Raw genomic sequence first — 27,976 nt, 5'->3', positions numbered from 1 at the left:
ATAGATACACAGATTGAGATACATGCAAATTAGTTACTAGTGTGTGTGTGTATTTACATTTTAACTGTGCACAATGGCCAAACTGGCCGTCGAGGAGTCGGTGTCCGAGGGATCTCGCACCGACAAAGATAAAATCGAATTGACTCGCTTCGGTGAATTCTGCCAACGACACGGCATAAATCCCAATTTGATTATGCTCAAGATAACCCTGTTCGTCATGTACGGAGGTGAGTAATTCAATGTTAAAGCAATATCGAAGCACCCATAGCTCCCATCGAACACACACATATCATTAAAAAGCAATTAGAAATCGAGCAGGTTATCAGCTGAGCACACACTCGAACACACACATCACATTTGATATCGCTGTCGGGAAAACGTGAAGCGTTGTGTCTTGTCTTGTGTTGTGTTGTGTTGTCTTTAATGGGATTATACTCATATTCATGCTTGGCCAACTGATAACACACAACTAACTAAAATATCCACTTATACAACCTGCGCAGCTCCAACAAATTATGGCTTTGTTTATAAGATTGTTTATGAGATGATGCAAAAACGTCATTAGGATAACAGACACTAGACTTTGAGTTGCGTTGCGTTGCGTCGCTTTGAGTTTTGGTTGCTCGTGCTCAGTTGTAAAACAGATTTTATGGCCTCGAATTTAAGTTGTATTTTGACAGCATTTAACCTGAATTACCAACGAAATCTAGGAAAATTCTTGCAACATTTTAAAGCTTCATAGGCAAAAATAAACAGCAATACATTTTTTATGCACATTTCTTTTTGTTGTATAATGAATATTGTGATTTTCACTCATTATTATTCATTGAATTTAGATTGAGTTTCAAAGTGAAAATTGTTAAACAAAATTGAAATTTGAATTGCGCAGTTTTCAAATTAAAAAGAGGGTTGAGTTGATCGAAAGAATTATTTTTACAAATTTAAAAATTATTTTTAAAAACTTTATTGAGTAAAATGAATTTGTTTCTTATTTTGGCTAATGAATTTATTTCCTTATACGTTAGTATTTAAACTGTTGATATATATTTAATGGCAGCCATTTAAACGCTAATATCTCTTTGAAAAGTGAAACTTTTTTTAATTAAAGAAGTTTATTTTGTGCTATACTAAACTAAAATACTTAAACTTTCTTTGCTCTTTGGTTAAAAATCGCTCTTGCAAGTTTGAGATAAATGCAAGTTGAAAACAGTAAATAAATTACAGGTAATATTATAATCAAAGGCTTGTGAGATTGCCAAAAGCCACATAGAATGCAGACAAGCTCGAATTGAACGGAGCTTGAGCAACAAACAACAAAATGACAAAATGCAAAACACAAACTGACCACAACAAAAGTACAGTTTGGTTTTGTATCTGGCAGATACACACGGAGAGTGCAAGAGAGATGGAATGATTGTTGTATGGCAATTCCACCTCTAGTACAATATGAGATTGAGTTAGGCTAGGCTGACAGTGAATCTTTGAATTCATTATCACATACGGCGTCCGCATCCCAGGGATGCCCTCCCTCCTCCCTCCACCCTCCTTCTCCTCGACTCGCATCGACTGTCGCAAGTTTTCATGTGCGTGCCACAGACAAGATACGAGATGTGAGCTGTAAAGCCGTGCAACTGTGTGGCACACTGTGTGGAAATGGGGAACTGGGCAACTGGGGCTGCTTGGATGCTGGATGGTGGATGGAGGCTTGGATGGTCGGAAGTTATCAATTAGGCACAAAATGTGTTACACATTTGTATAAATTTAGTTACACAAACATTATTCGCCTGGAGATGATGCATCTTTGGGTTGCACAGCCTCAGTCTCTGTCTCAGTCGTAGTCGCAGCCTCAGCCTTTTGCCTCAGCGTGTGGCAATTAAGAGACTCTCTCACACACACACACACACATGTCCATTCGATGTCATTCGGTGTGTGTGTGTGGGGCTTTTGTGAATAAATCTAGCTTATGTGCTTTAAGCTTGAGAAAGGTTTAGTTTTGATTCGCCTTGATGTTATTGTTGTTGTTGCTGTTGTTGTTGTTGTTATTACTGTAGTTGTTGTATCAACTACTATCTTAAACTTAAATCAACTCAACTGAGTTCAGTTCAGCTCAACTCAAGTCGAAACGAACTGAACCGAGCCGAACGGAACCGAGTCAAGTCATCTGACCGTGCGCCATTTTCGCTGCTGGCGGTCAATGACAAAAACATTTTGCGATTACTTGACTTGCCTTTGCCTCCCCCCCCCTTTTCCGCCTGCTGCCCCCTCCCCTCTCACAGAGAGCGACCTCTGTTTGGCCATGGCGGTTGGTCGAATGTTGTCTTATGCCATTAACGTCAGATTGTCGCAGATATTAGTATTAATGCGTTTTTTATTCGAACTCATCAAACGCACGCCTTTGTCGCACATACCCTGCACATCACACTACCAAAGGGTATAACTAGAGTCGCATGATTGTAGCTGTGATTTCTATTACTGGGTATTCCTTAGTTTTGTTTACTATTTTCACTTTTTTATTTTAGAAACTTAGCTAATGCAATCAACAGCTTGGATGTGCTTGATTTGAATTAAATTCAAACTAAAATTAGCAAAGGCTTTTAATTAAGTCATTAATTTGCATTATCAAAGAAACTGAATGAACTATTTAATTGTTGAAAAATTAAATTTGTGTAACATTGTTTAAAGCTGGCAAATTTTATTAGAAGTACAAATAATAAATTGGCAAAAATTGCATAAAATTCAGTAATTGCTACAATGAAATAATATTCTCTATTAAGAGAGAAAACTGTGTAGCGTAATAATGAGAATAATAAATTTGAAATTAACTATTAAATATCAGTATTAATTGTAGATAAATCAAACAAATACTTTAATTTGTATTTATTTATTTAGCAGTAAATTGCATCAAATTCCATAATTATTTACGGCATTTGCTGCAAGCAGATATTGTTTATGCAGTAAGAGGATTGTTTAGTTGCTTCAGAGAGCTGAGGCTGAGTGTGAGTTGCATTAATTGCGCATTACAATGGGTGGCAACTGTGGCAAAAGGGGGCGTGAAAGAGAGAAGGAGGGGCGTAATAATGGCCGTAACGCAGTGCGGTCCTGACATGTATGCATTTCCGTTTCCGTACATTGTGTCAACTTGCAGGCGCAAACACAAACACACACTCGCCACACACACACACACTCACACAGACGGGCATAAAGCAATTAATTGTTATTGCGTTGAACACACACACACACACACGCAAGCTCATACTTCAGGGAAACACAAACAAACACATGTGTTGCATATTATTGTTAATTATCTGAGGCAAAAATCGAAAGAACTGAAACATGAAATGAGCGGGCAAGCGAATGGCAAGCGAAGGGCAATCGAAGTGGCTGAGAGAGAGGGAGGAAAGGAGGAGGAAAAGCGAATTTAAGCAGAGTGGAAAAAGTGATGAATACACTTTAACATCAATTTGCATTCACGGCCAGCCGCATCGCTCGCATTCACTCCCAATTCACATTCGTATTCGCATTCACGTTCACGTATCCTGGCATATCCTGGCACTGTTTGCTCTGCAATTGGTCAAGGCTGCGGCTGTCATGGGTTAAGGGTTGCGGATTGCTGTGAACTGAGGGTCGCGGGTGGCGGGTGGCGGATTGCGGGTTGAGGATTGCGGGTCAACAGCTGCATTGGCATGTCATGAGGTCTTCTTTTTGCGTTTTCGCTTTTCCGTTTTGCCGCGTTTTTGCCGTTTTCCCTTTGCGCATTTTTGGCGTCATTATTTGCATCATTTTGCTGCATCAGCAACAACTGCTCTGCGCCCAGCTCTGTTCCCCGTGACACATGCCACTCGTTTTGAATGTTTATAATTTATTAATACCCCAAGCGACCCAAATGTCCAGCGACATCCTGTGGCGGAAAGAGAAGGATAGAGAGAGAGAGAGAGAGAGAGAGAGAGAGAGAGAGAGAAAGAGAGTAGACGAGGGAGTGACTGTCGCTTTGTCCAACTGTAATGCGTTTTAAGTAGCTTTTAAGACGCCATCCAACTGAACAAGCTCATCGAGCTCCATTCATTCAGTTTGTCGAGGGGAAACACACACTTCGTTCTGTCAGTTGGCATCTAGACAGTTGAGAGAGAGACAGAGACAGAGAGAGTGGGAGCCTTATCAGTTGCAGTTAATGATAAGTTTATTTGCCATTGACTCTCAGCTTTTATGACAACTGCATTTCATTAAAGCACTTGAGTGCAATTGTGATGCCAAGTCACTTAAGTGTACGGAATGTATTTCGTTTTCTAGATAATTCCAATGTTGAATACAGATATTTACGAATGAATAAATTATTTATTTATATAGCGTATTTTCTAACAAATTTAATTCACTTGAAAATTTGCAAACCAACATTTGTTAGCATAATTCTGATGAACTCATTTTCGTTCCTTACTTTATTGAAATTAAATCGCTTACATATACTTTGTGAATATGCTCTTTTAACTCTACATAGAGCGTGTTTACAAGCTACCTCATGTTATAGTCATTCTTACATATAACACAAATGCATAGTCAATTATAATACTTATTCATTTTTGACTCATGACAAAGCTTCGAAACAAGAAAGTCATAATTGTTATTTTGTGCATATAAATTTTAAACATAATTACCCAACTCTATTTAATGCACGTAACAATTCTATAACATTTTGTTTTATTTTATTTAAATGAAGCAGCGTGTACAGAAAGCTTAAAATTTTTTTTTTTATTATTTTGATCAACCATTAATCGATATATATAGTATTTAAATTATGAAATACATTAAAAGATTAAATTTATCGTTATTTTAGGTAGATTTCATTCCACTTTTTATAGTATAGTATACTCTGCATTTACCTTATTCACTTTGCACTCATCCAAAAAAAAATATATGTATTGAAATAATCCTCACCAATGCCAATGCTCTTCTTATTTTTCAGCAACTTCTTCCCTTCTCCCCTATTTGACAATTCACATGCAATCGATTGGCCTGACAGTGGAAGAGATTGCAATTATCTATCTGGCGTTGCCTTTCACCACTTTCCTCAGTCCCCCGATAACAGGTGAGTGAGTCACGAAGAGTTAAACTAAAGCTGCAGCTGCTGTATCTGTATCTGAAAGTGTATCTGTATCTGTAGCTCACACAATTGCAACTCAAGTGTCAAGTGTCACTTAATTAAATGTCGAATTTCGCTTAATTAAGTTCGTTGAGACAACCATTCGTCCAATGGTGAGAATGAACTTCAGACTTCTTCAGAGATTAATTAGTGCATCAAATATCACAGAGTTGAAGCTTAAATCTAGCATTTCATATGCTGGCAAATACAATATTTAACATACAATTTAATCTGTTGACAGCTATCCATTTGTTCAATCGCAATATTTGTATCATTTTCGTTTGCACCAGCTGCTGCTGTTGCTGTTGCTGTCGCTGTTGCACCTCGTATTTTGCCAACGTTTTTTTTTGCCTGCGAAGCGGCGACGCACCGCTTATCTACCTGATTTTATTTTCCTGTCACAGCATTTGCGGCTCCTGTTGTTTGACAAACAAACACGACCACTGCCAAACCAACAAAAACTAAAGCCCAAGAGCTCACGCACATACACAAATTCACACACACTTGTACACAATGTTTCGCACACTCAAATCTGCACTGGACGAACACATATTTGTATATAGAAAGTGGTACATACAATTTATATATTATATTTCTGCACACACAGAGAGAGAGCAGCAATTTTTGCTTTTTTTAAATATTATTATGGCCAACAATCTGCGTTTTCACTGCATTCCCTGTGAACATTAAGAGCGGGTATACACAACTAAACCAATAACAGATTAATAGTTCAGTTTTCCCATTCCAATTTTGTCATAAAATGTGTTTCATTATCTCTTAAGCCGACTCGCTTTCTAAAGGGTATTATGAAGTCGTCTACTACCGCTTTTGTTACCAATGCAGTTCAGTTTCTGTCGCTTTTTCATTTGCGACATTTTTTGTAGCATAGTTTTTTGGGCATCCTCGTCGAGAGTGAAAATAATTAAATTTGTTCATAGTTTAAATGATAATGGAACGCTATTATTTTATTTATTTACTTTTTTATAGCAGTTTTGTAGCACAGTTTTGTGACACATTGTTGAGCCCAAAATTGAGCCAAATGCAGGAATAGAAATCAAAGGGAATTTCGATTCTCTGTTGATTATTGCGAGTTCATCAGCACAGAATAACAAAAGCGACAAATTAAATCAATTTAATTATTTTTGCAAGTAAATAAATCCAACGAAATCTCTTAGATTGCAATTAAATATTTAATAAACATTCTTGGGAAATCTTTGCTCGTCATATTACGCTAGAAACTTTGCGAATGAAGTTTTAAATTTTAAAGTCAATGGTCGCAAGCAAAACTTTCAATTGCAGTTAGGAATAAACTTGCAACTTGCTTAATCTGACCCCTGACCCAACTTCAACTGAGTCCCTCCGTCCCCTCCGCATCCACCCCCTTCTCTCTCTGTCTATCGCTCTGTGCTGCTGTTGGAAATTGTGAGCAAAACTGCCAAAGTCATGCTGTGTAGCACATCTTGTAGTCATCTTATTTGATAAAGCTTGCGTACTTAATGCAGCACTTTGCCAAGCCAAGCCAAGCCACAGATACAGATACTGTGACAGCAATAGATAGATAAAACTACAACTGCAATTGCTGCTACAGAAACAGCGACAGCCATAGATGCGGATACAAATACAGCTACAGATACAGATACACTGTCACAATTTGAGTTAGAAATACGTTTATTCAGTGCTCTAACTTGGTATTCGCTTTTGATGCAGGTTTTCTCGTTGACAAATTTGGCAAATATAAACCCGTCGTTGTGATGAGTCTCCTGCTGAATGCAATTTTCCATCACTCGCTGCTCTTCATACCGCAACAGGAGATACCCGGAGTTGTGCCATCGGCGTTTGTGCTCCGGCATCCGGATAGCGGCGACATTGAGGTAAGCACACACTTCACTTCACATCACTGCACTTAAGTTGCCACATTCTCCTCCCCCCTTCTAACCCTACCACTCCTCTTTACCTTATCATATACCAATCTGCTACATCTCTTTAATTACTCTGATCGTAAGAGCTTTAAATCACTTTATCTACTACATAGTTTTGCCTTTTGCCTTAAAATGTGGCAAATCGATGTCACATCAAAGCTTGTGCTTGCAACCAATATACTTGCAACCGAGCACTAATTGAGAGCCGCAACGTCAGCTGTTGCTGTTGCAAGTTGTCTTTAATGGTTTTGCCTTATTGTTATTTGACTCCACATAGCCAGCTTCTGTTGGCCAAGTTGAGAGGCAAATTGCCGTTGGCTGCACGTAAGCCAACTACTTTTAAAAGTCAATTTCAAACGCAACAAGTTTTAAAATTAAAGCAATAAGGCCTTAGGCTCAATGATTAGTAGGCATTAAATCTTGTGGGATATGGCAGAATAATATTCTGCTATTAGTTTTCAAAGATGCGAGCTTAGAGGGTATCACAGGTATTTTATGGTTAGATGTGAAACACGAAAAGAAGATTTATTTTATTACAATATTTTATTGTCAAAGGTTGGGGAGACATCAATTAACAAGCTCTGCTATTCAATATTGCATTTTGATATTATTAAAGATTTCATATTCAAGTTTTATGATTCGTTGCCCAATTTATTTCTGCTTTTTATTGAGTTCTCTAAGTAAAATACTTATATGTATAATATGCAATTACAAATGGCAAACTCCATTTTGGAAGAAATAATATATTGAAAATGCAGTTAGAGAATTAACAGATTGTTGTAAATATAGATTATATGATAAAACGTTTACTCAATGTCCACTTGCCATCGACGATGTGTTGATTTAACCAACTATCTAAACTGTAAAACATATAATCGTATTTGAAGAAACAAATTCTAAATCAGAGCAAACTAGATAAATAGCAGCTTATACATATAAAACGATTACTGAATCAGAGCAAGCTGTTAGAACAAAGATTTCTTACTTCGCATAAACTTCTAGTAGTTGCTTTATTCTTCCTACCTGCCGTTGATATCCTGTTAAAAGGTATTCTGTGTCTCATGGGATAAAAGGCAAATATCGCAGACAAAATATTAGCTGAAGTATGTTTACTTAATGCAAAATGTTGCATGCCACACGTATTCAATTGTGGCACGCGCATCGCCGACTCTGTTTCGTATCTCCATCTCTCTCGCTAACATAACTTGGTCTCTAAACACTGAGCGTGAACTCAGAATTCGCATGTCTCTATTTGCGAAACGGCACTGCGACTGCGAAGCTGCGACAAGGAGAAGCAACATAAAAGCCGGCTTTTATGCGAGGCGCCATAATGCTGCCACATGCAACACACACTCTGACACATGGCCCCACACACACACACACATACAAACACAGCGACAGCGACATCGCCATAAAACGCACACACAAGTCTAACAAGTGAGACTCTAAAATGTGCGAGAGTCGCTCGCTTGCTCTCTCACCTTCTCGCTCTCTCTCTCTTTCTCACTTCCCATGTGTGTTGGTGTGTATGTGTGGCACTTGTGCGTAAAGTTAGACAGCGACAGAGGATGGAGTGGGAGGAGAGAGAAAGAGCAAGAGCGAGAGCGATAGCGAGAAAAAGTTCAAGTGTGCGTCAACTGTCTGCGAATTGCTGCGAGCCCAGCATCGAAATACATGTTGACGCGCACACAAACGCAATGTTTGCCACTCACACGCACACACACACACAGATACACACAGATAGACACGTATACGTACAGGCGTACATGTGCCTATTACTTCATACATCACGTATACGCAGAGTGTGCCGCAGACAGGCATCTCTGTGTGAGTGTGTGTTTGCTGCTGCAACATGCTGTGTTGTTGCATCTTCTGCCATTTCCAGTGCGAGTTTTGCATTTTGCTGTCATGTAAAATCATTGAAATAAAGCTCAAAAATGTCTGTTTGGTACTTGGTACAACAACTGTCCATACTTTAGCTGCTGTATCTGCTTCTTGCTTGTTGTATTGGCTCTTGGCACATCGATGGGCCAAAATTTTGTTGTTGCTTTTGTTGCCTTCACAACATTTCCATTTTTATGCATTTTGTGTATTTTATGCTTATGAGCGCAGAAATTATTCCAACTCGACGTCGACGTTGTCATCGTTGTTGTTTCTGTTGTTTCTGTTGTTGCTGCTATTATTGCTTTTGTTATTTGTCCGGCTGTCGCCTGGCCTTGGCTATCATAAAAATTTTAGTACTGGATTGTCATTGAAATTCCGTCGAAGCTCTTGCCTCACATTATAAGGGATCAGACCAGAGAGCAGAACAGAGAGCAGAGCTGAGCGTGCCAAAGGGCTCCAGCTGCACAACAAAAAGGTCAGCAAATGTTAAATAAACTTGTATTAAAGCCTGCAACAGATTGTGTCATCGCATATCGCATATCGAAATGCCAAATTCGTTGAGCAGTTGTTAAATGTATTCTGTACTTTCCCACCGAGGCGAAGTTTATTCAATAAAGAAAAATATGCGCGAATAATAATATTGAGAATATTGGAAAAACCAGCAGAAAATGCTTGCTCAGTCATTTTCGCCCAATCATAGTCGAAATTTATTGAACCTGTTTGCCACTTAAATTTATTAATAAATTTTGTGATTTGCAAAGAATTTATTCTTGAATCTAAGGCAGTAATTTCATTAATTGTGAACTGCATTTAAATATAATTAAGAGAAAGTATTCAGTGGCATTAGGGAAGCATTATTCCCTATTTTATATTCAAACTTCAGCAGAAGAAAATGAGATTACGTAAAATGCTTAACAAAGCGTAAAAATTATGTTTATGCTAATGAAAACATTTCCAATAAAATTGCCAGCTAAATGAAAACGCAGCTCTTCTCATAGACAGTAAATCAATGAGTACATAAATCGAACTTGATGACATAATTAGCTAATATGTTATAGATACAAATGAAGAGAATAATAATAGAGTGTCCATCACTGTCATAAACTATTAAACATGCACTTAGATTGTGTTTTTGGGCTGCTGTTGATGGGAATTTGTTTAATTTACTAGTATTTGCCTGTTAATGATTGTTGATGCGAAGATCCGATTAAATTGAAAATGTTGTTTAGTGTTCAAGTGGCCGGCCACTTGAGTTTCTCATTTGAGCAGCTGAAGAGGCAACTTCAAGCAACTTCTCTGGCTTTGGCTTCGAATCGCACACGACGCCATGGATAGATGGATAGATAAGCATCGTCAATTGACTCCGTGCTGTGTTGTTGTATATCCATCTTGTAGCTTGTGTAGCTTGAGCAACTCAGGCAGAAACTCAAAGTGCTTAGCCAGCCCTGGTGGCAGCATTTAGGTGACTGGAGACAGGAGACAGGAGACTTGAGGCAGGTGGCAGGTGGGAGTCACACGTTGCAATTGCAATTGCAGTGGCAAATAGTGCAGGGAGAGTTTCAACGGCAGCTCAGCTGAGTTTAACATAAATCGAATTATGGAGGCACACGTGTAGCAGCAACAGCAACAAAATCAGTAGCAGAAACAGCAGCTCAATATCTGTGAGAGAGATACAAGAGATTTTGGTAAAACCAATCTAAGGCACTCTTTCTTTTATCCCAAAAATGCAAATCGAAAATAAAAATGGCACAATTTTGAGGTGCAGAGGAGAGAAGAGGTAAAGCTGGAGCTGCAAATTCTAGCGTTCTTGACAGGCAACAAGAAACAAAATGAAACGAAACGAAATGGAACGCATTAGAGTCAACTCGCATCCAGCACCAATGACAACAAAAACAATCGAGTGTGGCCAGCCAGCAGAGTGAGAGCAGAGCGGAGAGGGGGAAGAGGAAGGGAAGGGAAGGGAGGGGGAAACTTTCTAAACATGGCGGCAATGCCGAAAAATCCACTTAAATGGGAGTGCACGTCAGCTTGGCATGTGTGTGTATCACGTACATTTATCTTTGTGTCGTTTTGTAGCACTTAAGCTACACTAACAACACACACGCACACACACTCGACACTCACACACATTCACACACTTATCGAGAGAGAGAGAGAGAGAGTGAGCTACTTGTACAACAACGCATTCGTGCCCCCTTTTGCCGTTAGAGTTGTCGTAATGAAACGCAATGGAGCTGCGTGTGAAAGGCCTCGTTGTGTTGCTCATCCTCCATCCTCATCCTCATCCCCATCCGCATCCTTATCCTCCGGCTGCTCGTCCACAGGACGCACGCATCGCCTCTAAATGAGAATTTGCGCCCAAAAGTACTCGTATCTTGCACTCTCTGAGGTACGCACATTCCGAACCCATTCCCAATCCCATTTCCAATCTCGTTCCCATTCCCGAAACCAGCATCATGCCCATTTGGACACTATTCTATGGGCGACTGGACACGAACATGGATGTGAATGCGAATGTGTGGATATGGCCAGGAGTTGGGGGACGAGAGAACAGGAGACGATGGCGTGTATTGAATTTGTATTTATGATGTGCACATAAAATACAATAACACCATTAAAATAGCTGCAGCAACACTAACAACAATGGAACACAACAAGATTCAGTTATGGCATCAACGAAACTTTTATACGCTCACTTTTTGTCGCTGAAGAATGTGATAAACTTTTTTAAATCGAATTATATTGGAATTAGTTTTCAATTTGAAATTTATGCAGAGATTAAAATATATATGATTAGGCTATGAAATTTTATCTTCACTCTTTGCAATTTATATTTTTTTTTAGCAGTGCAAAGTCCTCTTTAATTTCGAATACCAAAAGAAGTTTAGTCTTTAAACTTGATTTTTAAAAGTTCTTCATTTGAAAATCCTTTATAATAATGTTTATCAGCAACCGAAAGTACAACAAATTAGATTAATCCAGAAATACCCAGTAAATTGCCTTTATAAATTTATAGAATAGTTTAAATTAGTTTTGTTTTTATTAATGAATTATCAACACATTATTATAATTATTGCTTAACTAGTTTAAAGCACTTTCAACTATTGATAGACTAAACAATTACTTGACTCTCATAATTTTGAGTATATTCCAAGGAGAAGAGCATAGTGAAGTGGTCTAGCAATCTTTTGCTTGGAGCACATTTGCGTTTGTTTCTTCTGCCTGCTGATGGCTTTTGGCCATGTCGTGTGCCTTACTCTGGCTCTGGCTCTTGCTCTGGCACGACATGGTCCTTGGGTCCATGGCATGTGGCTTGCTATTTTACGCCATTATAGCCAAGTTTGGTTGCCGTTTGGCATAAATTTATATGCAGTCGCCGCTGCCGCTGCCGTTGCCGTTGCTCGATGTTGTGGTGGCAACGGAAATTACCATTTTATTATTACAGGCCTTGCTGTTGCTGCTGCTGCTGCGAGAACAAGCCGGAGCATGCCCCTTTGCCTCACACCCCAGACCTTATTGAATTCACATTAAAATTGGTAATGGATATGCATGCACACGAATCACATGCGAACGTATATACGTATATACGTACATACATTTATGCATATGTATAAACAAAATAACAAAAGCAACAACTACAAAGCTGTCGTGCAACATGGGGCAATCAGAACGAACAACTCTGTGGATGCAAATCTGGCAGATATTTATTTATGCTTCTTTATTATTGAGTGCCGAGCTCAAATGCTGGGTTAATTGCTTGCTGCTGCTGCTGTTGCGATAACGTCCCGAAAGTTCTGCATAATTAAGGGATTATATCCAATATGCTTCTAATCGGTCTCGGCCGTTTGTTCTGTCTGCTGTTTGCCATCGCCATCGGAGCCCTCGTCGTAGTCTAGCAACACGCCTGCCACATAGAAGCGATCGTCGAGCATATTCTTCCAGCCGTGCAAGTGATTTTCGAATGATTTTCCCTCTTCTTTGGCACTCTTCTTAATGTAAGTGAGGATGTCGGTGCCCGTGAGCTCCTTTAAGCTGCCGTTTGGTCCAAAGTCCTCGCAACTCGAAACATCATAGATTACACCCTCCAGAGCCAGCAATAGTATGCCATTGTTATTATTTGCATTATATATAGCCAGATTCCTGGTACTCATACGCAGATCCTTCAGCGGAGTGGGCAACTCAACGTGACCCTGTCGCTTGTAGTCCTCGTCATCGTACGAGGGATGCGCAAAACGATGCGAAAGATTGCGATAAATCTTGTAGCCCACAACGCTGGTGAATGTCAAAGCCACAACGGGAGATGTTACAAAATCTCGCAGAAAAGAGACACCAGTTTCCCAAGAAATATTCATTCTCTCTATGAATTAATTTGTAGTTTTGATTTAAAAACAAGTAAGAAAGTTACAGTCGAGTGTGCTCGACTGTGAGATACCCGCTACCCATTTTTAATAAAGGCAAAATATTGCGGTATCATTTTCAAAATATACCGAAAATACTAAAAAATACTAAAAAATATACCAAATGGTATGTTTGGTATATCGATGTAGTACACCATTCAAAATATACCATAAACGGCACAATGTGCCAGATTGTCGGCCAAAGCAACTCAGACCCCTAGTAAGTAGGCGTTTTTGCCCATACAAAAGTATTTCTTTAATAACATCCACAATTTTTATCTGAACGCAACCAAATTTTCAGGAATCATAACTATTACAGTAATTATTTTATATACCAAAATTCGTAGCTCTAGCTTTAAAATTACACTTGTTATTCGATTTTTTTGATTTGCGGGGGCGGAAGTGGGCGTGGCAAAAATTTGAAACAAACTTGATCTGCGTGCAAACATAACAAATGCTGTCAAAAAAAAATTATAGCTCTACCTCTTATAGTCTCTGAGATCCAGTGTTTCATACGGACGGACGGACAGACGGACAGACGGACAGACACACAGACGGACAGACTGACAGACGGACAGACGGACAGACGGACATGGCTATATCGTCTCGGCTGTTAACGCTGATCAAGAATATATATACTTTATAGGGTCGGAGATGCCTCCTTCTACCTGTTACATACATTTCCTGCCGGCACAAAGTTATAATACCCTTCTACCCTATGGGTAGCGGGTATAATGATTTTCTTACAACTTTGCTCGCTTCAAATACGACTTCTAGAACTGAGATGAAATAGCTGAAATAGAAAACTGAGGGGGAATCAATGAAAAATATTGAAAGCACAGCTTGTTCATTTTTTTTGACAATTGTGAAATTGAAAGCAATGAATTTGAATCCTATAAAGCAAGTGGAATTAGTCACATCAACTCAGAAAGAATTTTAATGTACATCAGTAATAATTATGAAAACAAGACGACAGAAATATGAAATTTTAATTGGTCGCTCATGAACGAAATCGCAAACAATAATTTACTACATGTATGGTAAATTGTATTCACCATAGAAACAACATTGATTGATTACAAGCGAAGTTTCTTTTGCGCCTTGAGGATAGGCAACACTTTCTTGTATTCAGCATTTTAGAAAGTCTTTTGACGAATAGGCATAGAGTAGCAGATGAATCATAATTAGAATTAAACTCAGAAAAGATAATTATACCCGCTACCCATAGGGTAGAAGGAGGCATCTCCGACCCTATAAAGTATATGTATTCTTGATCAGCGTCAACAGCCGAGACGATCTAGCCATGTCCGTCTGTCCGTCTCTGTGTCTGTCTGTCTGTCCGTATGTCCGCATGAACACCTAGATCTCAGAGACTACGAGAGATAGAGCTATAATTTTTTTTCGACAGCATTTGTTATCTTTACACGCAGATCAAGTTTGTTTCAAATTTTTACCACGCCCACTTCCGCCCCCGCAAATCAAAAAAATCGAATAACAAGCGTAATTTTAAAGCTAGAATTTTGGTATATATAATAATAACTATAGTAGTTATGATTCCTGCAAATTTGGTTGCGATCAGATAAAAATTGTCGAAGTTATTAAAGAAATACTTTTGTATGGGCAAAAACGCCTACTTACTAATGGTCTCAGTTGCTTTGGCTGACAATCTGGTATATTGAGCCGTCTATGGTATATTTTGAATGGTGAACTATATCGATATACCAAATATACCATTTGGTATATTTTTAGTATTTTTCAGTATATTGGGTATTTTTGAGAATAATACTGCAAAATATATTGCTTTTATTCAAAATGGGTAGCGGGTATCTCACAGTCGAGAGCACTCGACTGTAGCTTTCTTACTTGTTTTTCAATTACACTTATCTTTAAAATAATTAAAAAAGCAATGATAATTGAAAATTTAAATTTAATTGACGTCTTTTCCTTAGGTCTGGTGGTCGCCTTGTCCGAGCAGAGAGTGTCCAGAGGAACCGGAGCTGGATTTGGCCGTGCATCAATGCGTCGACTATTGTCTGATGCAGGAGCAAACGAATCCAGAGCTCTACACTGATTTGCCTGCAACAACGACTAAAAGACCAACAACAACTTCCTCCACTACAACAATGAGCGCATTGGGAGGAATGTCCACTCCCGGAGTAGATGCGGGTACGGCGACAGACCCCACATGGGTCAGTGAGACAACAATGGCATCAACTACAACTACAACGACGACGACAACGACGACGTCGACAACATCTTCGCCCGCATCATCATTGCCGGCATTATTCGCAACGCAAACGAGAAGCAGATACCAAGATGTACTTAATAATATGTCATCGACCATGTTCCCGCCACTGGAGAACGCACCAGCAATGTCCTTGCTCCTCCTTCAGCAGCAACAGCTACAGCAGGAGCAGCAGTCACCCTCAGTTGGGGCATCCTCCTCGTCCTCGTCATCGTCATCGTCGTCATCATTATCATCAGCTGAATTGTCAGCCATGTCCATGCAGGGATTGAATCGTAAGTGACACTTCTACATGATGATCCCACTCTTGGACATTGCTCTCCTTCCCCCACTAGCTCTTCCATCTACTTCCACTGCTTTTCCGACTTCATTCTGATTATCACCATTGCTTGCTGCCGTGTCCTAGTCTCTCCTGCTGCTTGTTAGCCGTTAGTTTTCCTGTCAGCTATGTTATTCCTCCATCCATTGTCCATTGTCCACACACACACATTCGTGTCCTTGTGTGTTTGTGTTTCATACATACTTTTATTAGTTTGTTTTTCTGCCATCATTCGTGGCCAAGCTGTGAGAGGTAGCAAGGTGGATAAACTTGCCCCAGTAAAAGCCAAAGACGAACGAGTTAAGCTCCTTGCTCCGCCATTCGACATTCGACAGCACAAATAGTATGAAACACCATAATAAATGCGGATTCAACCTGTGTTCTTTGCTGTGGTTTGGTGCCCAACTGGACCAACATGTTCTTATTAAAGACCTCGCCACACAACTCAGCAAACTTCTCAACTTTTTACAGAACTTCGCAAGGAGTTTTTCCTTGTTTTCATAAAATTTCAACAGATGAGAAACTTGTCTGGAATTGACAAACTCTCTCGAAATGAGCACTACTGCTAAAAGTAGATAATCATAAATAGCGAATAATTGCACAAGTTATTGAGAAATTCTATATTTCTTCAAAGTAAGTTTCAAAGAAACAGCTTAGTCTGGAAAAAATATTGTGGCCTTTGCTCTGAACATATAATTTTAATTTAAGACAAGTTTAAATACTTTCAGTTCTTGTTCTTCAAACTTTAGATATGCTGTATGAATTTATGTTTGAATTCAAACATCGTTATTTCAATTAATTTTAAAGATTAACGAAAATACAAAAAATATTATCCAAAACTTAATAATGAAACTAGATTACGAAGAGTATATTCATTGATGCACTAATAAAACACATTGCTTTCAATATAGAAATTCTAAACTGAAGCTTAAAGAGTTTGCAACAACAACAGATTATTGCAATGCGATTGCATTTTTGCATTTTATATGCAACAATTTCACACATGAATAAATTTGCTGCAAATCCTGATTGCCGCAACATGGTTCAATGAAATCTGGACATTTATTAAAATACAAATATCTGCATTGTATTTAAAATATTCTATTTTGGAAATAGATAGCAACTGCAAGAAATATATTTTATTTTTTAAAGCACTATTAAGTCCCTCAGTGCAACAATAGATTGTGCTCCAGAGTTGACATTTGCACAATTGGAAATCTCTCATGCATGGCCCGTTGCCCTTATTGTCCCATCCCGTCAAGCTGCTGTCAGGCAGCTGCTCAGTTGCTCAGCTGGAGGGCAAACAGAGTCATGGCAATTTGCTTAGCTTCAAATCTAATTTCATTCTTGCTTTGCAGTTTCCACGGGCAATGCAGCCACCACAGACGATGGGAAGCCGAAGGAGAGCAGCAGTTGGGTACACTCGGATAATTCGGATGCCACGTACTTTATGCTGCAAATGCATCCCGATCTCGCCGATCCCACTGAGCAGTTGGGCATGGAAATCGAACAGGATGATAACGAGACAGTGACCGATATCAGGCAACGTTTTGGCGAGGACCGTCTTGTGAAAATGCAAATCAATCTCACGGACATGGATGATTTGGATTTGCGTTGTGGTGGCCTCGTCAGGCGCACCAACATCTCGTATGTTAATGCAGGAGCTGTCAAGTGCATGATGCAGCGTTGTACGTTCACCCGGAATGCCCCAGAGATTTGTCCGCCTGACTACAAGGAAACCGATGACACCATTTTCTGGATATACTTTTTGTTGAGGTAACATTTAAATACGGATTTAGAAACTTTATATTTTTAAGGTTTATTTTAATTTCAAACGTTGTCTATAGAAATAATAATGTATTTAAATGTTAAGTTCGCAAAACACATGAATTGAATTACCAAATCATGTAAGATAGTTACCGAAGTTCGACAGAACAATCCTAAATGTATTTTAAAATGTATTGCATTTGAAATGAAATAATTCTATACGACACAATACCATATTTAATTATGGAATTTATAAAGCTACAGTAAATGAATTAATAATTATGTTAAGAGAAAAGAGGGCGTAACTATCCGAAAATTGTATTGATACTCTTTCTTTAGAATATGAATATATAAGGTGAGTTTTTTAAAATGAAATTAGGGAAGTTAAAATTTAGTAAAAAAAATAATAATTGATTGTGTCTTAAATCTAAAACTTTATTTTATGAAAACGAGAATACAAAAATTATGAAAACTTCCATTCTCATTGATTGTTTTATCCACTTTTGTTGCAGATTCCTGGCAACCACCATGCTGTCAGCTGGTGTAACCATCATGGATCCCATTGCGCTGACAATGATAGAGAAGTTTGGCGGCGACTTTGGCCGCGAACGTCTCTTCTCCAGCATCGGCATGGCCATCTTTTCGCCCATCACTGGCATCATGATTGACTACTCATCACGGGGCTTGGGCTACACGGACTACTCGGCGGCATTCTATACGTATGATGTGCTGCTGGTCATATCAACAATGTCGGTGCTAATGATGCCGCTGGGCGAGAAGTTGCCGGCGGATAATGTGTTTAGGGATTTGTGGAATCTATTGAAAATGCCGCACGTGATTGCATTTATCATCTTTCTGTTTGTGCTCGGCAATTTCTGGGGCTTTATCGAGAGTTTTCTCTTTCTCTATCTCAAGGAGCTGGGTGCGCCCAACTATCTGCTTGGTAAGCTTCGTCGGGCTCAACGCAGTGACATTAACTTTATTTTATATTTTCATTACTTTAGGTATAACAATTACGGTGGGCACTGTGAGCAGCATTCCTTTTCTGTATGGCGCTGAGAAGATCACACGTATCTTTGGCCATGTTAATCTGATTATCATCGCATTCTTCTCGCATGCCGGTCGTCTGGTCGGCTATTCCTTTATAGAGTAAGGCAAAGACAGAGGCGCATATTGTAGAGAATAATTTAATTGACTTTGAGTTTGGTAGGAATGCCTGGTGGTGTTTCCCCTTTGAGGCCATGGAATCACTCTCCTGCCACTTGATGTGGGTGGCGGCTGCAACGTATTGCTCCATCTTGGCGCCCAAGAGTCTGTTGGCCACGCTGATTGGCGTACTGGGCATGGCGCACTTCAGTCTGGGCAAGTAGTAGAGAACTTCAACTCAACTCTATCTGGTGTGGAATGTCTTTTGACCGCAGAAGATGCTGTTTCTTGTCTTTTTCTGTCTGTGTTGCAGGACGAGGCAGTGGCAGCTTCACGGGTGGCCTGCTCATCGGACAGTTTGGCACACGCGATGCCTTCCGTTATATGGGATTGTTGGCTGTGGTCGGTGGCATTGCTTACGGTCTGTTGCATCTCATTTGGCTGCGCAAATTCGATCACACCACCGAGGAGTCCGAGGAGGAAGTCGAGGCTGTCGAGGCAGGCGAGACGGAGAAATTGACGGAACCGGCGACCAAAGAGCAGGGCACATCGATGTCGTTGGAGCGTCTCAGTCTCATGATCAAATACAATCAGATTGGAAGTCTGTCATCGCTGCCGCGCGGCTCGCGGGTTAGTTTCCTCCTTTCCCTCCACATACACAAAGCGAACTTTATGTGCGCGCAGAAAAAAGTTTTTAATTGAAATTCCCCCTTCTCAACTACATTTCATTTGCAATGCAGGCGGATATACACGACCATTTGTCGGTGCGTCGCAGCAGCTACAACGTAGAGTCGCTGCGGGGCGTGCCGAGGCACGGCAATATTGGGAGCAGCGCATCCAAGGTGGATATACTGCGTTCGGCTCTTGAAATTAATCACAAGTCCTCGAACAATTCGATGCTGAGCAAAGCCGATAACAAAACGTCAAATCAATCACTGGGTCGCAATCGTGCCGACAGTGCGCCCAAATTGAATCACAGCAATCTAAAGAATATTTCACAACCCGCCCTCGAGGGCGTTGTATTAGAGGTGAGTGCTGTTTTTCCTCTCAGTTTGCAGTTCCCAGTTCCCAGGTTCCCAATCCCAAGTCCCCAAATGTCCCACTCTCTCTCTCTCTGTCTCTTTCTCTTACTTTGTCAGTCTGTGGCTCCCTTTTGCTCTCTCTCTCTCTCTCAGTCTTTGTGTGTGTCGATGATTGCCGTCAATTGTTTTGATTTGTTTTTTTCTTGTTGTTGTTTTTCTTCTTTTTTTGGTTTTTTGCTTTGGGTTCTTGGAGTTTACAGCAGCTGTTGCCTTCAATAACTTTTTAGCATACCTAGAGAGAGATGTCCTGCTCTCTGACTACCGGATGCCGAGCACCACTGCATCCGCCACAGCCTCAGCCACAGCCACAGTCACATTCACCATTCATTCATCGCTCAAACGTTCATTGTTCACTTTCAGTCAGCCAGCTGTATGTGAGTGTGTGTGTTTTGTATCTGTGTTTGTTCGCTTTTGATGCTGCTTCAATGGCTTTGATTTCTTCTTTCGAATGCGAAAACGAATTGGAAGCCAACCTTATTGCTTTTTGTTTTCAAGACAAACACGAGCTCTCGTACACGAAACAAGAACAGAGCTTAGCACAGCATAGTACAGCAAACAAGACACAGGTGACATAGTCTGCCAGCAGCAGGTCAAAGGTCGCCATGTTTGTTATCATAGCTTAAAGGCTGAAGTTTAGACTCGTTTAGTGTTCAACTACAGTCGAACTTGCCTAACTCAAAGCACCACAAGGCAGCGAAAAACTTAAACTCCTAAGGACTGACAAGCTGTGAAGAATTATTCTTGGGGAAATTTTACGAGTTATTGAATTAAAAACTACATGTAAAGTGTATAACGAACCTCTACACATTAATTACTGCAATTACAACTTTAAACCAGAACATTTAAGTTGGGTTTGCTACTAATGAAACGAGACTTAAATTTATTTAAAGCATAATTTGGCAAAGTCTGAAAGTTTAACAATTATTCATTTATTCTACATTCGAATTGCCTCAAATGAAGTACAGAAATTCCATTTGAATGAAATTTCCTTGGAGATGTGTACATTTAAATATCAAATAAAATTCAAAGGATAAATAATTACTCCAATATAATTGATAACTCTCTGAATTAAAGAAACAACTGTATTTTAAAAATAACATTTGAAATTGCTTCAATTGGAATATAGTAAATGCCTTTTCAATTAGATTATATCAAATAACATTGTCTGAAAGATACATTTAATTATCAATTGCAATTCAAAGAGTCAAATATTCTCAATAAAATATGAAATTGCTGCCTCACAATTGCACTAAATTATTAGCTACTGAAGCAACTACATTTGAAGACAATTTCTGAAGAGGAATCCATCTATTCATGTTATATTTATCTGACAGACTTTTGTTGAAGCGTGCAATCCACAAAAACTGTGGAGCACTTTATATGGCTGAAGGGCAAGAGTTAATTTCATAATTAATTAGTAAAGCTTTCAGTCGAGCTTTTATGGCAGCCCAACCGACCATAATTCAATAAATCAAATGTGGTTGCAGCACAAATGTGCAACACACAAAAACAAGCAACAACAAAAAAAAAAAAAGAAAAAGATGAAACAGTACAGAACAGACAAACATAAAACAGAGCAACTGAAGAACAACAGCAACAAATTAATGAATTTATGAACATGCCAAACTTTGCCTTGGCATTTGCAGGCGGCAGGCAGCAGTCAGCAGGCAGCAAACAACAACACTTCATGGTGGACCGCCGGACAGGCGGACAGGAAAGGCGGACGCACTGACTAACTGACAAACTGACAGTCGAGCTGCACATCAGTGAGCAGGAAACAAAAGCCAGCACCCCGAACATCACAGCAGGGAGTTGAGCTGAGAGCTATGAGAGCTGAGAACTGAGAGCTGAGAATTGAGAAGCGAGCTCAGCTTGCAAATTGCAGGCCAGTTCCACAAAAAATGTAAAAAGGGGAGGCAACACACAGAAGAAAAGTTCGTTTTTGGCTTTTCGTTTGTGCAAAATAAATTTCCCTCACAGAGAGAGAGAGAGAGCGAGACAGAGTGTGAAAGAGAGAGTGAGAGAGAGAGAGAGAGCAAATGTGTGTGAGATAGAGAGAGTGCATCTATACTATAATATCTAACTACGCGAGTCTGTTTGTTTGTCCTCACATTCACATGCACATACAAACAGGGAGTGGAATCAACATTCTTTCCAAGCCGCATGAAAAAGTATCCAAGTGGTTTGTTAACTTCAATACCCGCTGTGGATTTATCTGTAATACCCAGCTCCATGTTAATGGTAATGTACAAAAGCCAAGCCAAAATAGACGAACATACAGAAAAAAAAAATGCATTCAACTTAACCCAGTTGCTGGCCAAAGCCGCAGCGCAAATGCTCTTGCAGCTGAGACATTAAAGAAGAGAAACAAATTTAGATTATGTTGTACTATAAATCATAAATACATATAAAAGTACATATATGTACATATATACAATTTGTTAAAAAGATTAAAACGAGAAGTATTAAAAGAAAATAAGAAAGTTTACATATTTCTAAAGTTGCCTTGAAAGTCAAACTTCTACCTTCTCACATTATACTTTTAGCTGAAAATGTTAGTAGGGAAAACACATTCATTTGCCTATTTTCGTATAAGTTAGTAACTTAATAGATAAATGTTTTATATATTCTAGATTCCTCTAATATATCATTTAGCTATAGTTCTCTTTCTCTCACTGCAAGAGTATCGCCACAGTAACATGCATGCATAAGTATTTACTTGCACAGTAGATTGGAGTATATAAGTATGTTATTGCCTGACTCCGGCATGCATCCCGAGATCAAGTACTAATCCCTGCAACATGGCATGTACATCACATCACCACAGCAAAAGCAGCAGCAAAGGAATCGCCTGGCAGAAACGCGTGGCCAGCGGCTAAAGCAGTGTATGAACCGCTCTCTCTTTACCCCTTCTCCTGCCACCCCAGTGGCTATTACCACTTCCCACTCTTCCACTCTGGCCACACTTTTCTAGCCACTCTCCATCTCCTGTCACTACAACTCCTACATCTATCCCCGTTTTCCGTCTCGTGTTTGAACTGCTGCTTTATCTGCTGCTCCTATTTCAACTCCAGCTTCCATCTCCATCTCCCAAACCTTCCTCCTCCAGCTCATCCTCTCTTCTAGTTTGTTGCTGTTTGACTGCACTTGCGAGTGCAGTGGAGGCATCAAGTTATTTCGTTGAATTTAAGCCCGGACTTGCGCCATTTGGCTTTTAGCCGCACTTGTTTGCCCAAGCACCACTGCCCCCACCTTCCCCCCACCTCTTCTCCTGCTGCGGCCTCGAGTTGTGTGGCACGCCTAGTTAGGTTTGGTTTGGCATCGCATATCCCGCACAAATGCGCGTTGCATGCACCATTCGTTATTTTATGCCACTTTTAAAGTAAACAATTTGCGCTTATTTTTATTTTCATTTTCGTTTTTCATTTTATTTGGTGTGTGTTTTCTCTTCTCGTTCGGTTTTCTGTCTGATTCCAAAAATAATACGTTGAAATTGTCGCCTTTGCTATTTTTCTTTCGCTTTGATTTTGTTTGCGTTTTAAGCCAAATGATTTGTTGCTCACCTTAGTACAAGTTGACAAAAAAACAAAAAAGAAAAAGCGAGAAAAAATCAACAAACGCAGCTGCTGCAAAGGCAACAATAAGCTCAACAAATGTAGAGCAAGGAACGAGGAGGGAAGAGCACACAAATGCTGCATGGCAGTCGACAAGAGGAAGAGGAAACAAAAACATTGTCGTAAAACAAACAAACAAAAGCAGCAGCAGCAGCAGCATAGCAAAAGACGCAGTTTTGTGTAACGTTCAAAACGATTTTGAAGTTCACTCTGGGCCGTGGTGTTCGACTAATCGAATGGGTGTTAAATTTAAAAGCAGTTTCATTGAAAGCCAACTACACACATTTCATGTGCATAAAATAGAGAACAAAGCAAATGGCTATAAAGCGATTGCTTTCCATTCATTCATTGATTGTCCTCCACTGTTACTTTATCCACTGTGCAGCAAGTATTCTAGTTTTCTGAAGCAGATTTATTAGCATCCATAAAGTGTGTGGTACCATAATTTTTTGCAGCTGAATGATAAACAAAGCCACTAAACTTATTTTTCTCGTTTTTTGAGCTCTTCAACTCGTGCTCTTTTCGTAGTTTGTTTATGCATTTTATTGAGGTCATATGACTCACATAAAACTCTACAAAAACCTAAGTACCGAATTTATGACGCAGTTAAATAATATTTGGGAAATGTCAAATATACGAGCAAACAAAATATGAGTATAAATATTTTTTCATTCTTTTTCAGGCGACAACAAAAATTTGACAAATATTTTTCAAATTGTTGTAAATATTATTTTATTACGCTGGGCTTTTATTAATTTCAGTTTTTACGCAGTTCTACTGAAAAAGCCATTGCACTCCAGTTGTCCAGTTGGTGTAAATTATGCGTTTCCACAGCATTTGGGACACTGTATTAACAACGAACAACATTCGATTTCCTTTTCACATATATTTTACTATTTTCAATGGCACGTTCGAATTTTCTTCCATTTCCTGTTAGCTATTCTCCTATTTCGCCCCCATGGAAACTTTCAGCACATATTGTTGCCAGCATTATTTTCTTTTTATTTTCATTTCGCATAAAGCGATTTATCGACGTGCGAGGGAGAGTAGGGAACAATAGCAAAACAAAACGAGTAAATATACAACATAAGAAATCGAACTTTGGCACGTCGAATGCTAAATATCCTTGACAGCTCAAGATTATAAAAATATCAAACAAAATGTCAATCGATAAAAGGTTTTCAGCAACCAAGACTACCGAAAACAGACAAGCGTAGCGAAAGGATTAAACTGCTGAAGCTATAACTAAGAAATATTATTATAAATATAAAAAACTTGATATGGTTTTACCCCTCAAGAAAATTATAATACTCTAAGCTGAGGGTATAGAAATACCAGCAAATATTTATACGCGAATCTCAAAATAAAAGCCATGTAATTTGACGCTGCTGTTGGCTGGGAAACTGGCTCTTGGCTCTGAAGACTGAATGGCTGGCTGTCTGGGTGGTTGGCCAACATTTGTCATTGTTGAATTTGGTCGGGAACGACTTTATATGGCTGAACGCCAACGACTTTATGTCTATATCTCAATGCATAACGCGCAAAAAGTGAGTACGAAATTGTGCGTAAGTAATTCTTATTGAAAAGCTGGGGAAATACTCTTAGAACGAAAAAACGAACGAGCAAAGCAACAACGGCTGCTGAAGGGAATGGGAATGGGACACAAAACAAAGGCAGTAAATGCGCATACTTTTTTATACGAAGCTAAACAAAAAATCAACTGATGAGCTACGCGAGCTCAACACACACAATGGGCATGAATGGAGGCAGAAGTAGAAAGAGGAACAGAAGATGAAGGAGGAAATGTGTGTGTGAATTGTGCACTCAGCTGCAATGGGCGAGTGCGCGTTGTATTTGTTTTGTAGTTTTAGCCTGTTTAAATAAAAGCTAAAAACAAAAAAAAAACAATAAAAATAAAAGCACACATCCACAAATGCAAACAACAACCGCAGTAGCGTTTGATGCTAACGATTTTTAGCAAAAGTCTGATGGTGTGGAAAACCAATAAAAACAAACAAAAACAATTTTTCATATAATTGTATCGACATTTAGCCTGACTTTGATATATTGCCACCTGGGAGTTTAATATAATTAAAGCACATTTCTATAGAAATAGTGTGGTTAACATCTCCCAATTATTTTTCAATATTACATATACGTTAGTAGTCAAAGCTGTATTTATATCGAAAGAAAAATTTGACATTTCGTTATCTAACGTAGTGAACGCAATACTTGATATTAAATCGGTAGATATCGAATTATCTTTAACAAATTTATGATTCGAATTTGAAAAATTGTTTGTTTTTTTTATTTGTGCATACTGCAAACTGAAAAGTTGTTGGATTGTATGCAAATTGCACTGGCTCAAGCATTGAAAAATTCCATCAACAGATCGAGGAGCTAATGGGAGCAAAAATGAAATGCAAAAACCAAAAAAAAAAAAAAACACCAACAACAGAAAAAAAAAGGAAAATGAGAGAAAACTTTTGCAAAAGCCGCAGTTGCTATTCATTTAAAAATCGTTTTGTTGTGCACTTAAACGTGTGTGTGGAATATAATATGTGAAAGCTGAAATTAGCATGCAGGTTGAGAACTCACTTGCACATTTCCATGCGAGTTTCATAAAAACAGCCAACAACAAACAAACCGAACACATAAACAAACAAACATATTGCGGGTGCAATTCTCACTGAGTTTTCCACCTACAATCGAGCAAAAGAACCGATTCAGAACGATAAAGGGAAAAGAGAAAATTGGAACTGCTTTTCGGTTTTTATTGTGTTGTTTGCATTCCAGTTGGTTGGATAGTTAATTTGTATGCTTGTTATGGAATTGGTTTTTCATTTACTTTAGTTTTTAATTGGCAAAGCATTTTATAAATCCTGTTCATTTCTCCCTCTGCTGCTGGACTTTTGCAAACGTGGCGGAAGCGATGCAGAGCGATGCAATCGAGCGTGGCCGAGCGAGTGCAGAGCAAAGGAAAATGCAGCTGTTTAGTTGGGGAACTGTTTGCCAAGTGAATAAACTGGGGAGTGAAGCATATTTGCATATTTTTTTAATAGAGGCGTGGCCGTTCAAAGTCTAAATGAAATATATAAATAAACAAGTAAGAAAGCTACAGTCGAGTGTACTCGACTGTGAGATACCCGCTACCCATTTTTAATAAAAGAAACATATTTTGCTGTATTTTCTCAAAATATACCGAATATACTGCAAAAAATACTAAAAATATACCAAATGGTATATTTGGTATATCGACATAGTACACCATTCAAAATATACCATAAACGGCACAATGTGCCAGATTGTCGGACAAAGCAACTCATACCCCTAGTAAGTAGGCGTTTTTGCTCATACAAAAGTATTTCTTTAATAACTTTGACAATTTTTATCTGATCGGAACCAAATTTTTAGGAAGCATAACTACTATAGTAAATATTGTATATACCAAAATTCGCAACTCTAGCTTTAAAATTACGTTTGTTATTTGATTTTTTTGATTTGCGGGGGCGAAAGTGGGCGTGCCAAAAATTTGAAACAAACTTGATCTGCGTGCAAACATAACAAATGCTGTCGAAAAAAAATTATAGCTCTATCTCTTATAGTCTCTGAGATCCAGTGTTTTATACGAACGGACGGACAGGCACACAGACACACAGACGGACAGACGGACATGGCTAGATCGTCTCGGCTGTTGACGCTGATCAAGAATATATATACTTTATAGGGTCGGAGATGCCTCCTTCTACCTGTTACATACATTTCCTGCCGGCACAAAGTTTTAATACCCTTCTACCCTATGGGTAGCGGGTATAAAAATAATAACGAAAGTTTACTACAAATTTGTTCATAAATATTAAGTATACGCATTTGCTTGGTATTATCAATATATACTTACTTATCTCACCTTTAATAAATATTCTCCACACATTGCATGAGCATGCTTTTAATTATTCTGCCATCCTTTCGGCTCTCGTTTTGCTTAATCAGGTTCCTTTCATCTCAGGATCAGGAGGGTCCCAAGGTAATACCCGAGGAGACCGAGTTGAACTCGTCGAAGACCACAGTCGCTGGCAGCGCGGAGGAGACAACAACAACACCGGCAGTTCAGAGCACGCAGCTTAATGGGAACGGCAAGGGTCCGCAGGACAATGACAATTGATTTGAAGCCACAACTAACGGGGCGTATAAGTGATATTAATAAACAATAAACCAAATGAGAAATTAAATTACACAACAAATAACAATTACTATTTGAAACTTATAGAATAATATCTCTGTTTTTTTCTGTGTGAAATTATAAACGAATCATTGTTAATTGTTATGAGTAAAATGAAAATATAAATGTGTATTTTATTGAAAACCGTTCGCGAATTGTTCGAAATTCGCCCAGAAATGTAATTGATTTGCATTCGTGTAAATTAAACTATAATTGTCAACAGAAACTGTTTGTTTGCCTTTATTTAATT

The 27,976-nt window shown here is 39.0% G+C and overlaps 2 protein-coding genes across 4 annotated transcripts; one reads left to right on the top strand and one right to left on the bottom strand.

Annotated features, from left to right (window-relative positions):
* LOC117563313 (uncharacterized) lies at nt 1-27,952 on the top strand. 3 transcript variants are annotated; one of them, XM_034241571.2, is made up of 12 exons: nt 1-227; nt 4,958-5,080; nt 6,842-7,005; nt 15,284-15,854; nt 17,257-17,674; nt 18,178-18,608; nt 18,670-18,814; nt 18,876-19,027; nt 19,125-19,441; nt 19,552-19,839; nt 22,027-22,134; nt 27,514-27,952. In XM_034241571.2, the coding sequence occupies exons 1-12, from the start codon at nt 74-76 to the stop codon at nt 27,667-27,669; spliced, it is 3,027 nt and encodes a 1,008-aa protein (XP_034097462.1). In that variant the 5' UTR covers nt 1-73; the 3' UTR covers nt 27,670-27,952. The 3 variants fall into 3 exon arrangements, with proteins under 3 accessions (XP_034097462.1, XP_051857969.1, XP_034097463.1); XM_052002009.1 differs by lacking the exon at nt 22,027-22,134; XM_034241572.2 differs by lacking the exon at nt 22,027-22,134 and having other exon boundaries at nt 27,498-27,952.
* LOC127565037 (uncharacterized) lies at nt 12,626-13,345 on the bottom strand. Its single transcript, XM_052002010.1, has one exon. The coding sequence runs from the start codon at nt 13,287-13,289 to the stop codon at nt 12,765-12,767; it is 525 nt and encodes a 174-aa protein (XP_051857970.1). The 5' UTR covers nt 13,290-13,345; the 3' UTR covers nt 12,626-12,764.
* Nucleotides 27,953-27,976: the final 24 nt, after the last annotated feature.

This window comes from Drosophila albomicans, chromosome 2L (assembly GCF_009650485.2).
Source record: "Drosophila albomicans strain 15112-1751.03 chromosome 2L, ASM965048v2, whole genome shotgun sequence".
Classification (NCBI taxonomy): Eukaryota; Metazoa; Arthropoda; class Insecta; order Diptera; family Drosophilidae; genus Drosophila; species Drosophila albomicans.
Note: the sequence above shows the minus strand (reverse complement) of the source record. Positions and strands in the feature narration are given on the sequence as shown.

What these genes read in the sequence shown, in the direction of transcription:
- LOC117563313 (XM_034241571.2), top strand. Translation starts at nt 74, where the DNA reads ATGGCCAAACTGGCCGTCGAGGAGTCGGTGTCCGAGGGATCTCGCACC. An exon ending in GTCCATGCAGGGATTGAATC is followed by an intron (nt 15,855 to 17,256) that starts GTAAGTGACACT and finishes CTTGCTTTGCAG; the next exon opens with TTTCCACGGGCAATGCAGCC. An exon ending in TGGATATACTTTTTGTTGAG is followed by an intron (nt 17,675 to 18,177) that starts GTAACATTTAAA and finishes CTTTTGTTGCAG; the next exon opens with ATTCCTGGCAACCACCATGC.
- LOC127565037 (XM_052002010.1), bottom strand. Translation starts at nt 13,289, where the DNA reads ATGAATATTTCTTGGGAAACTGGTGTCTCTTTTCTGCGAGATTTTGTA.